At 46.0% G+C, this 16,827-nt stretch overlaps 1 protein-coding gene across 3 annotated transcripts in view; it reads left to right on the plus strand.

Moving 5' to 3' along the window:
- Nucleotides 1-16,827, plus strand: part of FOXP1 (forkhead box P1) — a 174,464-nt gene that overhangs the window by 48,323 nt on the left and 109,314 nt on the right. For all 3 annotated transcript variants that reach the window (XM_053989268.1, XM_053989267.1, XM_053989269.1), the window contains exon 4: nucleotides 14,054-14,179. In XM_053989268.1, the coding sequence (XP_053845243.1) occupies nucleotides 14,054-14,179 (126 nt within the window). The remainder of the gene's footprint in view (nucleotides 1-14,053; nucleotides 14,180-16,827) is intronic.

A 16,827-nucleotide genomic window follows, 5' to 3' on the forward strand; every position in this document is an offset into this window, starting at 1 on the left:
GGAACATAACTGTGGACTCCGTGGCACGTGTAATTCAATTTAAATAAAATTACCTTCTGAACGAATATTTCTGCACCGTGGCAGAGGCAGAGCTCAGGAGCATCCCAGGACTCAGCCCTTGTAAAGATGAACAGGCTAAAATGGTGGCAGAGGCTCAGGCCAGGGCCCCTTTTGCACCTTGCAGGGGGATGCAGTTCCTGAGGAAGAGGCACCAATTCCCCATCCCTGCAGTGTTGGGGAGGGCTGGGCTATAGATGCGAGTGGCACAGTGTCCCTATTTTTATTTCACTTTGAATAACACGTAATTGAAACGTACAGTCGGCAAATTAATTGGTGAGTTGAAGGTAAGAACTGCTGAGTTAGTAGAGACAGCACCAGCCCTGTTCTTTTTTTCCCCTTAAGTTTACATGCTGGAGCGGAAACGCCGCGGTGCTCAGAAAGGAGGTGATGCCTCTGTAAAGCAGATCTTTCCAATTTTATTTTTTTTTCTAGCTTAGTCTTCTGTTTCTATGATCTGCCTTTTGAACTGTTTTTGTGGCTGATCAGTTCCACCTAATATGTCTCTTGATTTCTGCTATTGTAATACTCAGACGACATGCTGTTCTCTTCATTTTTATAAGCTTTAGATGCTCCTGCCTGTCATACTCTGGCGGTTTATCTTCAGCGTCTGGATTTGCTTTCAGACTTGCATGTCTATCAAGCTGCTGTTGCTTTGAATGTGAGATCAAAAGAAGATGAATTCCAGTAAAAAATTTCCTTGTATGAAGAAAAGATTGGGGGCCTATGTAAACATCCCACTGACAGCTCCCAATGAGTTATTTTAGCAGAGCATTAGCACCCAGAATGACAGACAGTCCAAGACTACATGCTAAATAACAAATCAGTCCCTTCAGTGGCAGCAGCACGTTGCCACAACAGCAATACATTTTCTAAAGGAATCCTGTTCCTCTTTTTTATTGAATATGGCTGTTCGACTGCTCATCTCTTCACGAGCTGCCTTTGAGTGCCAGCCCCAGTTTACTTTTTCTTGACAATATCTGTGTCATGTCACCAATATGACAGCAGACAGGGCTTTGATAATTGGGTGGGGAGACGGTTAGTTAGTCATCTCCAGTTAAATAGGTAGTTTGTTTTAGGGAGGGGAAGGAGACAGCAAAGGACGGATGGCATCTGCTGGAATGCTGAAGTTACACTTTCGGAGATGCTGAATGCAAGTCCCTGCACCCAAGACAAGCTGTGTTTTTTGGGCGGTTGTTTATATTTCAGTTCACACAGAGAAAACAGCTCTGCAGCCCGGCCAGCCTCCCGAGCCAGTTTCCAGAGCAAGTCACAGCACTGTCGAGGGTAGGAACGTCAAGCTTGGCTGGACTTCCCTGCAAATCCGAATTTGTCTAGTTAGAGAAGCGAGGTGTGCTTCTGGCTGCTGTTTGGACATAATTAGTTCTGCCTGTTTCTGCTTACAGATGGGGGGGTTTAATAGGGTAGAGTCACTAGGTTTTTGAGCCGGGTGTAGTGCTAAGCCCAACTTTGAGATTACCTGTGAGCTCCAGCTGATCTCACCACTTTGCAAGGGAAGAATTAGGAAAGGAATGCTTTGTGGTTTCTTTGTCATTTAGTAAAAGCAGAGGTTGCTACTGTGGAGGCAGAGCCCGGTGGCTGCCGCGAAGGGCAGTGCTCCAGCGTCTCCCTCCAGCCTGTGCTCTGACTGCACGGCACTTCCTGTTTATTCAAACATCTTTTTACCATTCTTCAGCCCCCGCTTCACAGAAACAGCCAGAAACATCTCCAGCGCGAAGACGGAAATCTAAAGGCAGACAGTAAGAGCTCACTCTGTTAAACTCTTCATTTTCTCTGCGAGCGCTCAGAGGAAAGGAGCGTGCAGGCAGGGCTGAACTTTTAACACGCTGCCTTGCGCAGGCAGCTTGGAGCACAGGAGAGGGGAATTGCTTTGGTTTGAAGCAAAAGCAGCCAGTTCAGGTTGTTTATGGCAGCGTTGACAAGGATGGGGTTCTTGGCATGGCTTTGGAGAGCTGTCGCATGGGCCGAGTCCTCTTTTGGGGCGCCTGTCACCTTGCGGTGCTGCCCCTCTGGCACGGGAACAGCCATGTGCCACCGTTCCTGCTGCTCGCCGGGTGCTGCAGCTTCTCTTTGCACAACTGCCAAAAATACCTAAACAACAAACCCCAGCAAGAAAGGGAAACGTCGCTACTGCTCTGGGCAGCAAAAGTGGCGCTAACCCGCCGAATGGCTTTTTTGTTTTCCACAAATTGTTTGCATCGTGGCTCTGGCACCGCATGCGAACCAGCCTTGCTAATATTTGTACCAATTTCATGCTAATAAAAATCAGGCTGCTGAGACAAGCATGGCTATTATCTCATTCATATGACTATTGTTTAGACCTGTGGTACTACAAAAGGAAAGGGAAAGCGTGCTCACGCCGGGTAATGGTTGTTAACTTCTCACGTGAGGGATTTTCTCTGCAGTTTTTCAGTATTAATGATTGTTGTATGAATGGTCTTCAGGGGTTGTTGGAAGATAGTGTAGATCCTCTGGGTAATCCATGTCACAACATGGATGCTGGATTTTTTCCCCTCTGTTCAAGTGACTTTAAAAACTGCTTGATATTTCTCGGTGGTTTCTCCCCCCCGCAAAAGTCCACTGAAATAGCAGGTAACTTTTCTTTTGGCAAGCATTCGTGGTGCTCGTATAGTGTGAAACATAAGAGAAAATGGAAAATATGCTGCCTGCCCTACAGAGAAAACCCATCCTCCTTGAGGCTTTTCCTGCCTCTCCAAGATCCAAATACACTTTAAATTTTAAACTGTAAACCCCCATCTTCCTAGAAAAGAGAGCGAGAGAGAGAGAAATCAAGCTGTGTGTTCAGCCAAACCGCAAGTACAACAAACATATTTTGAAAATATATTGCTAGTCTGGCTTTTTAATGTTCAGAAGTTGTTCTACTTTGCAGAAAAAAAAATGGTGTTTGCAACTGCCTTAAGGACAATTTGTTTAACAGTAGGAGTAATTTCATGGGGAAAATGGAAAGAGTGACTGAAGTTATTTACTCAGATGTTAGTGTAGGTGTGGGGCAGAAAACTCTCTGTGGGAACAGTGGGCTGCTTTTCTTGGTATCTTAGTCTATTTGATGACCATCAAATTTCCCAGCTCACTGGTTTTGTTTTTTCTGGATGGCATGTTTGATTATTTATCAGAAGGGAAAGGGAGTAGCTGAAGCAAATAAACATGTGACCAAGCTGTGTTTTGTTTTCCACTCAGAAGGCCATGCCCTTTAACAGATATACAGAAAATAATAAACGTATTGTTTTATGATAAAAGGAAATTATGTGTATCATTTTCTTTAGCAAGGCCATTAACCCCTTGTGTTCAGTGGTCTCCGCCTTCTGGCAGCTTGTTGGGCTTGCAGCTGGGAATTAAAAGCACTTAAACCCCCCTCTTGCCTGGAACGTTTCCATGGATTACTGCTCCGGCCCTTTGGATTTGCTGGATTTATTGCGTAGTCATACAGCCCTGGTCATCTCCCCGGCCCTACTTGGGGTGTGACCGACTAAATGAGAGACGCTTTGAATTTTCAGAAGGGTGCTGATTTCCAAAGAAAACCTTGGCAAGAGATGCTGGGATCTTCCAGCCTCCAGTGCTGGTGTCTGTGCAGCGTGAGGGGTTGCAGCTGTGTTTGGTCCGTTACAGGCAGTGTCAATTTATGGGATTCTCTGTTAAATGCCAGGTGTTTAGCATGTAGCATGTAGTATTTCCTTTATAATACCAGCTTTGGACAATGTTCATTATCTTCCCTGAAAAAAAAAAAAAAAGAACAACAAAAAACCAACACCCTATAAACTAAATAACTGTCAGGAAGTAAAATACAGGTTTGCTTCATCTCCAGGAAGCATGTTGCATGCTTTAGCTGCTTTTATGGGATTAAAAGAAACAAGTTAAGACTGTCATGCACATGAAAGGAAACCGAGATGTGGTTTGCTTCACATTGTGCAGGTAGGTATAAATTTAATAGACTGACTTGCTTTCAAAATCTCTCTTTGTCTCCCCGAGTCGCATGTCAGTTCCAGCGCGTTGATGAGCTCCGCGGTCCGTAATAGCGCCTGACTGCCGCTGCCCCGCAGGTGCTGGATCGGCAGGAGGGTCCTCCTCCTCCTCCTCCTCCTCCTCAGGGATGTAGGTTTCCTCTGAGGAATGGCTTCACATCGAGAAAGGGAAAATTTGCCTGACATCTTGAAGTTTTGTTCAAGTCTGTGCATCGCTGGTGGGTCTGGGCAGGAGGAGGTGGATGCTTCACCTTCTGGCTCCAAGGAGAGCCCAAGTGGATGGCAGGGGCTGGAGCTGGGGGTTTTGGTTTGAGGGAGGAAAAAATGGCAGTCGAAATAGCAGGGAGAGGAAGGGCTGGCAAAATAAGGACCTGAAACTTAAATGTGATGTAAAGAAGAAAGAGGAAATGAGCAGCTTGGGGCCAGGTGACATGGGCAGGGGCTGGGGGACATGGCTGGCCCCCCTTGCCCAGAAGCTCCCTGAGGGTTGAGGAGGTTCAGGGTGGGCTGAGGAATGGTTTTTGGGATCAGAGGTGCAGGATTGAAGTACCTGGAAGGACCAAGGAAGCAGGAGCAATTGCATCCAGTTGGACAGGGGTTCTCTCCAGCCCTGGCTGAAGTCCTTGGGCAGAAGCCCATGAAGGACCTGTCCAAGGGGGAAAATGTCCTCCCAGCTTTCAGCAATTAAAGGTTGGTTTGTGCCCTGAAGCATAAACATTTGTACCTTGATTTCTATTTTTATCTTTCCAAAGGTAGCTGTAAATACTCTCATGACTATCTCTGCAAATGTCTAATCCTTTCTTTGCATCCTCCCCATGCTCTTGGCCCTAGTGATATCTTGTGACAGTAAGTTCCAGAGAGTAATTATGAGTATTATGAGTTGTATATTAAGAAAGGGAAAAAAATCCTTTTATCTGCCTCTTTTTTTTTTTTTTTTTTTTTTTTGGTGGCTGTTGCTTCCTGACTTCATTCAATATCCCTTTTCTTTTGCATTTATGAGAAATGGCAAAAGCACCAGATGTACCCTCTCAGGCCAAGTCACAACTTATGTACTTGTTATCATCTCCCCTCTTACTCATCTCTCACTAAACTAAACACTCCCACCCTTATCAATCTTGCCTCGTATCTGCTGAGCCCTCTAATCATTTTTGTCGCCTCCATTTCAACCTTGTCTATTTTTGCTTTACCAGAGTCTGTTAAAATTAAGGTTTTTACAAGAGTTCTAAATTAGGTTGTGCCATAGAAGTGCAGAGATGTGATTTGCAGCTTTAGTTTTCCATGTTTTGGGCTGTCCCAATGTTTTGCTTCCTTCATTCACCCAGCAGCAGCGAGTGTCTGATGGAGCGTGGTGAGATGTCCACAGTCAGGGGCTGTATTTCATGGGCTTCTGAGTACAAGTTTGTCATGCAGTGTTTTGGAAAACAAGCTTAAAATATGTTCCCTGTTTTGTTGACCGCACAGGGAAGCGTGCAAGCAGCTGTATGCAATATACTATTTATGTTGTAGCAACAAAAAGGCCCTCTTCCTTCTCCCCCCACCCGCCACCTTATCCCTCTTCTCTTCTCTGTTAAAAAATATGAGAACTTCCCGTGCTTTTGACATCCAAGAAAAACGCGGCTCAGAAGTGAATACTCCTCCAAATATTCAAAGGTCTGGTTCACTTTTGCATAAACACAGTAGTTCAGAATCTGATCTCGAGCCTACAGAAATGAGCTGGAAATCCCATAAGATTTTTTTTCATCACTCAGGAACAGTTCAGTTCTGGTTCAGTTTGAACAGGGAGCCAAGATTTGTATCCTTTCTCATTTTACCAGGATGTGTTGGCCCATCCCTCCTTTCTTGCTGGTACAGACCACTACATGCTGTGAGTCTTGGCATGCCAAAATAAAGAGAACCATTTTTAATGTTTGGAACTTTTTGCCAGATACTTTTTAAGTGGCTTTGATGAGTCCTGACTGTGACTTTTTAAAAGAAGGGACAGAAGGTGTTTTTGCGGTGTAACCGCCTGAGGATTTCATTTATGCCTTAAAAAAAGGATTTTTGTAGCCATTTTCCCTGTTGTAGCTCCTTCAGGGTTTGCAGCTTCCCAGTGTTGGCTGAGGCTGATCTCTCACCCTACTGTCCCTTGCTGTCTGCTCCCTTCATCCCTGTAGTGTCTCCCAAGTATTGAAGAAAATACCTCACCCACCTTTTCCCTGAAATTGGTGGAGTTCATGAATAAATTACAAAATGGAAATGTTTTTTTTTTTGGAGGCAAACTCTGTTTTCCCCCTGTGTGGTGCTGGGTCCTCACAGGCAGGGACCTTGCCAGCCATGGGATGGGCTGTGGGATGGCAGGGCAGGGGCATGGAGTCCACTCATCCTCCCACTGGCAGGAGTAACCTCAGTGCCCACGAGGACGAACTGCAGCAGAGCTGGGACACAGGCAGCTCCACCCTGTGGGTTTGGAAGAAAGGGTTTCTGTTTCCAGTGCCTTTTTCTGGAGGGAATCTCCTTAACTGGTAGCCAGGATCTATTCCAGAGGAAAGAAACTAAGCCTGCTGGAAGAAAAATAGAGACTCATCTTCTTTCCTTATGACTGAACTATTCTAGGAGATGCTTCAGCATGAGGCACATTGCCAGCTCCCTTGCTCCAAGTGTGCCCCTGTCACTTCAGGGACAGGATGTGAGCCAGGGTTTGTACATGTGGACCTCAGGTCCCTTCTCTTTTTCCAGCATAGGAATCACCCATTAGTCACTTGTCCAGACCAGTCTGCTGAGATCTTCATGGCCAGCTGACCATTTTATTGAGTGAAGGATTGCTGCTGAGGCTCCCCTCCATGATGAGCTGGCTGGTAGCCCTTAGGTGGAACCAGCCTTGCAGATCAGCTGCAGCCAAGTGAGGCGCTGGGTACAGACAACCAGCAGCATCTCCCCAGGCTCAGGGCATCCCTGTGCTGCACCAGTGGAGCTGGGAACAGGGTGGTTGGAAAAGGATTATTTAATGAAACAAGGAAGTAGAGGATGAGATGGGGATGGGGATTGTTTGAATCCAAGGTGGTTGAGAAGGCTGAACAGCAGGAATGCTTCAACAGGTTATGTTGCATCTTAGTTGTGTTTCATAGCAGAGCCCCATGTCCTGCCTGTAGCTATCCTCAAATTTCCCTTCTGCGCTGCCAAGAGCAGTGTTGGGGCTCTTGGCTGTGTCATTCTGTGTGTGGCACAGGGTCAGGGTGGTGGCAATGGGGAAGGGAGCACGTCGCAGCTCATTTCCCAGTTCTGGAGGAAGATGGAAGAGCTGGGGACGAATGTCAGAGGGAATAAGTGCTGCAAGAACATCTGCTTCTCTTTTTTGCATCTTCTACATTTTATTCCTCCTCTTCATTTTGGTTCCTTTCCTATTCTCTAGTTGGTTCATCTCACCTCCCCCTGTTCTGTTCCTCCCAGAGGAACAGCACTACCCACTGCTGTCGCTTTGCACTATTTTTTATTTTTTTCCCTCTGCATACTGCTCCGCTCCTCGCTGGTTTCCACACGTTGTGCGGCTCCTGAGCCTGCCGGAGGAGAACTGCAGCAGGGCTCCCCTCCAATGTGTCTGCCTCCTACCACCGCTCCTCTACATCTGCTGCTCCAGGAGAAGAGAGTGTCGCAGGAGAGGAGGTAGAGGAGGCAGGAGTGGGAGAGACATGAAGCATCTCTGAAGCTCGGGTGCATCCGGGCTTCCGAGCTTGAGAGCTGCATCTTGCCGCTCTGCTGGGAGCAGCTGTGGAGTGGAGCGGGGTGTGAGGACAGATGGGAGCTGAGAAAGAAGAAAGATTGCTGGCTGAGTCTAAATTCCCCCTCGTCCCACCCAGGAGAAACAAAGGTACTTGCCTTGTGAGGCTGAAGGGAAGCAAGAAGCCCTTTTGGGAGGCGGGCCATGCTCTGCTGGGAGAGGCGCCTGGAGCTACTGACGGGGCAATTCCTCAGGGCCTGAAGGCGGCATGAAATCTGGGGAGAAATAGATGATGGGAGAGCTGCATGCCTGCTGCTGCAAAGCTGTGCTGTGCCCAAACCTCAGTGGGGAAGCTGAGGAGCAGTGGTAGCTTGCAAGGGTATGGCTATCAAAGGTCAACACACAAGGTCTGGGACCAGTGTAGTGATATGTTTGCTCCAAGGGCAGATCTTGCCTTTAAAGTTTCTCCCTTCTTATCTCTCTCTGCTTGCTTGTTTTGTTCTATTTTGCTGTTTAATGACCATAACTGAAATTATGGACAGAATATGATGTTGGCTTGGCAACTTAACTTTCCAGATTCATTGCTTGGACACTTCCAATGGCTGCAGGACTACTTCTGATTTCGGGGAACTCTTCCTTCTTTCTCAAGTTGCTTTCGTGATAAGCAGCTTTGTCCACCTGGAAAGGCCCAGAATCCTTAGGATTCTGTAAAAACACATGGGATATTGTTATGTGCTCTCCTTGCAACTTCTGGGTGCATGTTTACCCGGATATTTCAGAAGCAGCCCGTTCATTACTGACCAACTGCCCTGAGAATTGGCAGTTGAACAGGACACCCCTTTCTTTTGCATCCTCATGGTTGTTACTCATTTCCCCACCCTCCAGTGTACATTCCTTTCCATACATCCTAAAGTTCCCTGGATTGATCTTTCCATGCCTGATAAACCTCAGGTTCAGAAACAAGCTTCCTCTGGCATTAGAGCTAGGCCTATTATAGCTGTAGGTCATCATATTTCATTAATAACTGATTGATATTAATAACGGTTGGAGCAGATGGGAAGGGAGGAGCTGGAGCACTTTTTCTTCAGTAGGAATAGGATGATGGAAAAAAGTTGGAGAGTTGCTGCCTTGTACTGGCTGCAGTGGTGGAATAAGTTAGCAAGAGGCTCCATGCGACTGGATCCTGTTACTGTTTTCGTTATGTACTGACACTGTAAGCAAGTATATGGCGTTTAAGCAGCATTTCTATTTTTAAAGTTCTACCCTCTTTTTCCAGTGTATTTCCCTTCCCCAGCCCCCCTCCCAAATCAGGAGTTTCTGGCCACATGAAGTGAGAGGCAGGGCTGCATTTTTACCCCTCGTCAGAGCTTGCCCAAAGAGGATGGTGAAATTGAAAGGTCAAGGTGCTTGCATGGAAATGTTGAATTACAACAGTAACTGGGGTGATAACAGTGGCCAGTGTTCTGGGCAAACAACAGCTGGGCAAACAAGTCACGTTCTGTCTGTCTTGCAATAAAATTGTCTTGGTCATCTCAAATGTGTACTTTTTTTCCCCCTCCTGGTGCTTAAGTGGTTGGGAAATAATAAATGGTTGCCACTTCCCTAAGCACGGGGAGAGGGCTTTTCAGTGGGGCTTCCCACTTACGCCGTGAATGAAACAGGCTTGATTCATCTCACAGTTAATGTACTGTTAACATTTTTCCTGGGTTAGGTGTCACCCAGTGTTGACTCTCAAATACCATTCCAAGTTTGTGCAATGCCTCCCAAGCACTGTATTTCAGTTGCCTTTTTACTGGCCTCTGTTTTACACTAGAAAATTTCCTTATGTCTGGGTGATCTCCTAATGGATAAGAAAACACCTTGGGAGTTCATTTACTGTATCTTGCATTTATGCATAGGTTGGTAGGCAGCCTTTTCCTGATGTTGTCCTTTCAAATCCATGTTTATAGTGACCAAAACCCATGTAAGATTCATTTACTGGGGGATGCTTTCCTTTCTCTTTTTTTTCCCAGTAAGTGGGAGGATTTCCCTTTTGTGTTTTGGTGCAGAGAGGAGGATGGTTACTGCTGCTTTGTGATTCACTGCTGGAGACCAGGATTGGTGTCTGGGTGTCCCAAGAAGCTCTGTCCAGGCTTGCAGGCTCTTTGAGCAGTGCAGATAACGTGACTGCTGGTAAATACAGAGCCAGGTATTTGAAGCACCTCTGTAGTTTCGGGGGCTCTTGGCATCTCCACCTTAAAGGAACGTGCTGTTGTCTGGATGCAGAAACATGAGCTGTTTTTTCACGGCCCCTGGCAATTGTTCACTTGCAAGCACGTGGTGGAGATTTAGGATGTAACTACAGCAGTGGGGAGGAATGTGTGAAAAGAGCTTGGAGATGTCAGAGCACCTGCTTGTGAGGAGAGGACCACGTTAGCAGAGCTGTTGGCTAGCAGTAAACAGTCGTGGCACCCTTGTTTCAGGACTTGGCAGCAGCAGGAGTTGAACTGAATCCAGCTTTACTCTCTACTGCCTGTTCAGTAAGTTGAGGACAAGGCAGATGATTAAGGAAATGTGGGGAAACTGCTACAGAAGCTTTTGGAAAGATAAGAGACTTTGGTCTCCATGTCTGACAGTCTGGCACTTCTCACTAGCATTGAATTCACATGCAAATCAAAGGCAACATCTACTCCCACAGGAAGCTTTATTAATGTACAGGCCTGCTTGCGAATCTCCGTGCTGATGAAGGTTGTGGGACTGACTTCACTCAAATTAATTTCCCTGTCTGTCCTCGCCTGAGCACTGTGCAGCACCAGCAGCCTCAGCAGGGCTCCCACGCCTGCATCCAGGGATGAGCTCCGTGCGGCAGCGGCGCTGCCTGGAACCAGGGAAGGGGTAGAGGTGTGATGTTTCTTGGCTTGGGTTGTATGGGTGTCCACTGGGCACGAACTGATGTCAGCAAAGTAATTCCAAAAGGGCAAACTCCAAACAGGCTTGAAGTATTTTGTGTGTGAGAGGAAGGAGGGTCAGTGTATCCCGAGCCAGCCATCTTTCTTGTACATGTCCTGTCATGTGTGAGGAGTATGGGTGAGGCTTGGAAGTGGCAAGGACAGGACTCGGTCTGAGGTAGGAGGGAGGAAAGGCCAAGCAGTGAGAAGTAGAAAAGCAGAGGGATGTGGGATCCCTGGGTTCGCTGTACCACCAAGGACATGGTAGCTCCTTGATGCAGATGCTCAGTGGGAAGCATATCTGAGCTATACACAACCTTCAGCATCTTAAACCTGAGCTCATCTGATGCTCAGCTTTTATTGCTGTCAGTTATTTGTAAGTGAAAAAGCAAAATCTTGAGTGGAGAAATGGGAAATCCCATTTCAAGCTTCAATCCCTGGAATGTCAGCATGTTGCCATCTCACTTGCATCTACCTTGTTTTTTCCCTTTGATGTTCCTGTCCATCCTGGCTGCCTGTATCCCTGATGCTCCCTCTAGCCCACTTCTATTCTTTCTAATCCTTTCCTTCCTGCCCTGCTCCACCCTCTGTACTGGTCCCTCCCTCTTGCCATCTCTGGTCCCACCAGGTTTGCACCAGCACAGGTGACACCTAGACATGGCATGGGGTGGTGTAGATGTCATCTCGAATGGAGACCCTCAGAGTTGTGGGTGTGAGGGATGTGGGTGCTGGACTGGAGCAGGGACAGAGGTCTGGCTTTACTCCAGCAGAGCTCTGCCAGTGCCAGCCTGTCCCCACAGCCAGAGACCCTCATTGGTGTGGGGTCAGTCATGGTAAGGGTTTATGGTGGCAGTGGCCACCCCGCCAAGCTGCGTGGAGCTTCGTGGCCAGCTCGAGTAGAGAGCAGGCATTTCTTGCATGGCTACTTGTTCTGGGAATCTTCAAAAAATTCTGGCAGCCAGTTTAATTGTGCAACCTCTCAGCTGCCAGAACGGATAGAATATGATCATATCACATGAAATGCATGCAGGGTCTGCTATAGCAACTGTATTTCAAAGAGACAACACATATGGTGACTGGTTCTTTTTGGAATAATATCTATAAGTTGATGATGTTTTATTCAAAAAGGCTGTAGCTTGAAAGGTTAGGGATGTTCTGATTGTTTAGTGTATGATTAAAGAAAGACTTCTGTGTTTTTTTTGGCCTATTGAATCTAATTACTGGGAACTAAAATGATCATTTGATTGCACATTTACCTGGAATTATTCTTTTGCAGAGCCAGTCTTAATAATATATAATAATATGTTGCGCTTGTACTGTATAGAGCTTCTTGTCTGAGCAACTCAGAGTGCTTTACAAGTATTCATTAATTAAATAAGCCATACAACACTCCTGTTAAATAAGTGAGTATTTGTTGCCTATCCCCTTAAGTCTTGTAGATTTTATTTCTGCTGCCTTTGCCCACCCTTGAAGATGCTTTAACAGCTAAATAAGTTAATTCAATAAAAATAAGGTATTTTTAAACCGTTCTTAGCGCTTTCTGCATAAAGGTTTCTTTTGTTGCATTGAATTCTTTGGTAGGCTGTAGGGTTTCCTGGTTCTTGATGGTGTACCATCGAGGGGGTGGTGGCTATGTGTGTGTGAGCCCAGATCCATGCCCAGCAGCTCCTTGCACCCATTGCAGGGACATGGACCAATTCAGAGATGTTACGGGTGCGCTAAGCTGCAACCAGCTTGAAATGCAAAATCTAATTTTACCTGCACTGTGCCAAGCTCTGCTGGAAATCGCATCCACCCTTAGAGAGTTTTTCTAATCCAGTGGAGACTTGTTATTAAATTGGAAAGGAGGTCTTATTGCCAAAGCACTATAAGGTCTCTCCTGCCCACTTGCCCTGGTCAGCAGTGGTGGTTCTTCAGTCCACTGAGCTGACAAATGTCTCTCCAAAAGTAAAAAGATGGGTCTAGGCAATTAAAATAACAAGGTTTTACTGAGGTGGGGGAGTTGGGTTTGAGTTTGCAGGTCTTGATATCAAACCTTTCCCAGCAGTTCTGTGCTGAGATTAAACACTGCAACTTGAAGGAGGAGCAAGTGAAACCTGAAGCATATCTGACTTCTTAATTAAATAGGTATTAATTAAATCACTCAGAGAACATACACAGTAGGAGTAGGGAAGGCTTTTTCCCTCCTTCCATGTAGGCATCTTGCAAAGGGACTATTTTTCTTGTTTTACATTAATGAAGTCTTCAGCCTTCCCACTTTTCCACCTACACATGTACTGAACGTCTCCAAGGAGACCAAGGAGGCCCGGGTCCGGTGCTGGTGAATCCTCCGGGAGCAGCAGGCTGGGGTCTCGCCAGCAGAGCCTCAGCTGTGCCACAGTCTGTCTTGCAGGGATCATCCTTGCTGTCCCCTGGCTGGGCAGTCAGGAGGGAGCCAGGGCTGGAAATTGCTCCTCATCTTTTCCTCTTTTATCTCCTTTTGCTTTCTTTTCCCCACCTGATGGAGAAATCGGGCCTTGCAGAGTAGCAGGCTCCAGGCTTGAGGGACTCTTCTCCTCTGCTTTGGGATGACATTTTGCAATAATTTCCCCACATCCTGCTTGCTCATGCTTTCAGGGTCATATCCCTTGCCCCTCCACGATCACACTGTCCCTTTACTGCTGTGCCCCTTCCCAGTGAGTCTCCACAGCTGGTCCATCATGGGCTGACAGGGATTTTCATAGGATCATAGAATATCCTGAGCTGGAAGGGACCCACAAGGATCATCAAAGTCCAAGTCCTGGATTTTGATGAGGTGAAATGATGTCCCTGCTTTTCCTTGTATTCTCTCCAGCTCCTTGCAGCTTTCTCAGCCTTCAGCATGGCTCTGCCTGCTGCTGCCTCTCCTCTTTCTCCCACCATGGCCTTCCAGAAGCTTCCGTGATGTTCTCTGGTGCTCAGGAGAGCAGACAGTGATATATGACTGCCCTCTTCTGTAAACCCAACCTGATCTGCTGGAGAGGGGGCATCTGAAAGCTGAAAGCACAGGAGCCTGCCCATTAGTGAGGAGGGCTGTGAGTTGCTTCAGGGAGACAAAAACACCTCTGTGGAGTTCACCACCAGATTCCTGCAGTTACTTGAGGCTCCCACCCAGGAGGCAAACTTCAGCTGCTGCTGTTTTTCTCCTTCGTCAAAATGGGAAATCAGTGGTGGGATATCACCCCATTGCATGCAAGGTGTTATTTTTGTGGAAGCCACTGTCTTCCTCAGTGGAGGTGCATCAGGGGTGGAGTAGTACCCCATGATCAGGGATTGCCTTGCCCCGATGCTGCTTGTGTAGCTCCCCATGGCCTCTTGACTGAGAACTCAATTCTCCAACCTCTTTCACCCTACAGGCTCTCCAGGTGGCACGACAGCTTCTCCTGCAACAGCAGCAGCAGCAGCAACAGCAGCAGCAGCAGCAGCAACAAGTTAGTGGATTAAAGTCTCCGAAGAGGAATGACAAACAGCCAGCCCTTCAGGTAAGGGGAGCTTGTGAGCCTCTGTGAGGGTCTGGAGCTCATAAAAGCTGAATAAATGCATCTTTGTGCAGACACGGGGATGGAACCTTCAGGAGCTTCCTCCCCGTGTCCACAGAGTGGCTGTGGCTGGTGTAAGTGGCAGCAGGATTGATGCTGGGTGCTCTTCAAAGTCCCACCTACGGCGTATTTACAAATCGTGAGCGTGTACTTTTATTAGCGTCTGGTAGGGTTGGATCATGACAAAATGGAATAGCTTTTGTTACTGTGTCAGTGTGCATAGGAGATTTGCATTAACATTTCTGTTTGATTGCTGTTCCATTTGTAGTCTGTGTTCACTCAAACCGTTGATTTGCTGTGTCAAGGATATTGGGAAATACTAGGATATCATATCATTGGTGTGTTTTTCCCCCTTTTATTGTCTGCTGATTTATGGACATCTTCAGAAATAAAATCTAAATATTAGAGGGCTTTGTGCTGTTATGAATTCAGAGAGCTAAAACCAATACAGCATTCCCAAACAGAAGATGTATGCACACATATGGGGCTTTGGAGTACATTCTGCTAGTCTTGTGGGATAAATCACGGGGAGTTAAAGACAAGAAAGACCTATTAGGTCATGTATCACAGTTCCTTTTTTTTTTTTTTTTTCTTCTTTTTTTTTTTTTTGCTATTCTAGTGTTAGAAATCCCAAGTGATGGCGGGACTGCTATTATTTTCCTTCAGATAGTTTTCCATAACAAAGCACACACTCAGGAACTTTCCACTTTAATTCCATCCTCTTGCTCCAAGTAATACTGCTTGTATAAATACTGAGTCAGTCCCTTGCCTTGCCTCGTGTTCACACTCCTCAAACATCTGAGATACTAACATGTACTTGCCAGTTTTGGCAAATTATATGTATCTAGTTCTTTACGTATTTCATAAACTAGCACTTCCAGACCCTTGACCACTTTGCTGGTTTGCAGCTGGTTATTGCTTTTATTACTGCTCTCTGCAATTGCAGCATGTCAATGGATTTTTGATAATAAGGTCCTGAATGCAGCAGTTCAACTGCAGTTGCACAAAGCCCTTTAGCTGGGACATTTATCTTATCTCGCTCTTCTATATCTGATGCTTCAGCCTCTGTAGCCCCAAATTCTATCCGGATTTTTTTTTTCCTCTTGTTGTCATAGCGCGTTGTCAAACTCATGTCTGTTTTGCTCTTTCTACTTTTTTTTTTTTTTTTTTTTTTTTTTTTCAGTTTGATATACTATCACCATGAGCTCCCTGACAGCATTGCTGCTTCTCTTGCCTTTTATATGTGCTTCAGATTATTTTCCTGCAAAAATACGGATGCTAGGCTCTTTAAATATGTAGTAGAATATGGAAGGTAAAGCCAACATCGCTAGAGGCCTTGACAGTAAAGTGAGAGGGCCTGGTTCTGTGGTTCTTACCCAAATAAATCTGATGGGGACTTGAAGGGGAGTTTTGCCTGAGTGAGGAATAGCTGTTAACTGCAGCCCTTGGCCCAGCGTGGACAACGTCGAGCTTTGGTGTAGTGATTTCATCTTCAAAGCATTTTGCAAATACTAATCTCCAAAACATCCCCTGAAGGAAAGTCTGATAAGTAAGTAGCATTATCCCAGTTCTGGACTGGGAAACTGAGGGATGCGGGTTAAGCAACTCACTTAGGATCACAGAGGGAATTGGGTTTAGAGGTAGGATTAAGATTCATGAGTTCCTGGCTCCCACCCCTGTGCTCCGGCTGCTGGACAACACCTCGTGCTTTACAGCCGGGCTATTATTCTTTTGGAAAGTATGAAGCATTTTGTCACTGGGCAAATATACGTTTTATTGGCAGCGTCAAGAGCCATAATCCAAAGCGTTACATTAATGCTTTCAAAAATATTTTATTTGGTAAATCCATAGCTGATCCATATGCCTTTTAATAGACTCTTCCACTGGGGACATTTTTAATGAGAGATTGTGCTGGCTAGGTCCAGTGTCAGGTACTAAAAGAAGTGCTTTGTTGTGCAGATGTCTTAAGAATAGCTCCAGAGGATGAAATATGACTGTGTTGACCTTTCAGCTGTGAGCTTATTTGTCAGGATTCAAATAAGTTGAAAGGATCAAACCAAACAGTTTCCGTAGTCAGACTGGGAATTGTGTTGCAGAGGTCAACAGTGAAGGCCACATCGTGGATTCCATAACATAGCCAATTGTTGGTACATATTAAAGTACTGGAGCAGCTCCTGCAGTCAGAGACACAATTAAAATTCTAATTTATTAATGTATACAGAGAGCTGGCCCAGCCTGTCACTCACTGATTCAAATGACTGCCCAGTCTTTTTTATTTTTTTCCCCCTTCTCACTCCTGGTGCTTTTGGAGTCTGAAACATACTGGAAATCCTCTTGGATGTAACACCCCCAAGTGCATCCCTGTAATGAAAATCTGTTGCTGAAAGGAAATGGTGGTGCTGGGGGTAGAATTTTTCAGTAAAACTGCACTCAAACAAGCACCCACACCCCATCAACTCAGATGGGGCCATGCTGACGAGGTGATACCTATAGACAGTACATAGAATAAATACCAAGGGCGGGAGAAACGTGCCCATTTTTCACAAGTTTGTTTAAACAATGAACAAGTTATCTTTGGGCTTCACTTACAA

The sequence above is a fragment of the Vidua macroura genome, chromosome 13 (assembly GCF_024509145.1).
Source record: "Vidua macroura isolate BioBank_ID:100142 chromosome 13, ASM2450914v1, whole genome shotgun sequence".
In the NCBI taxonomy this organism is placed as follows: domain Eukaryota; kingdom Metazoa; phylum Chordata; class Aves; order Passeriformes; family Viduidae; genus Vidua; species Vidua macroura.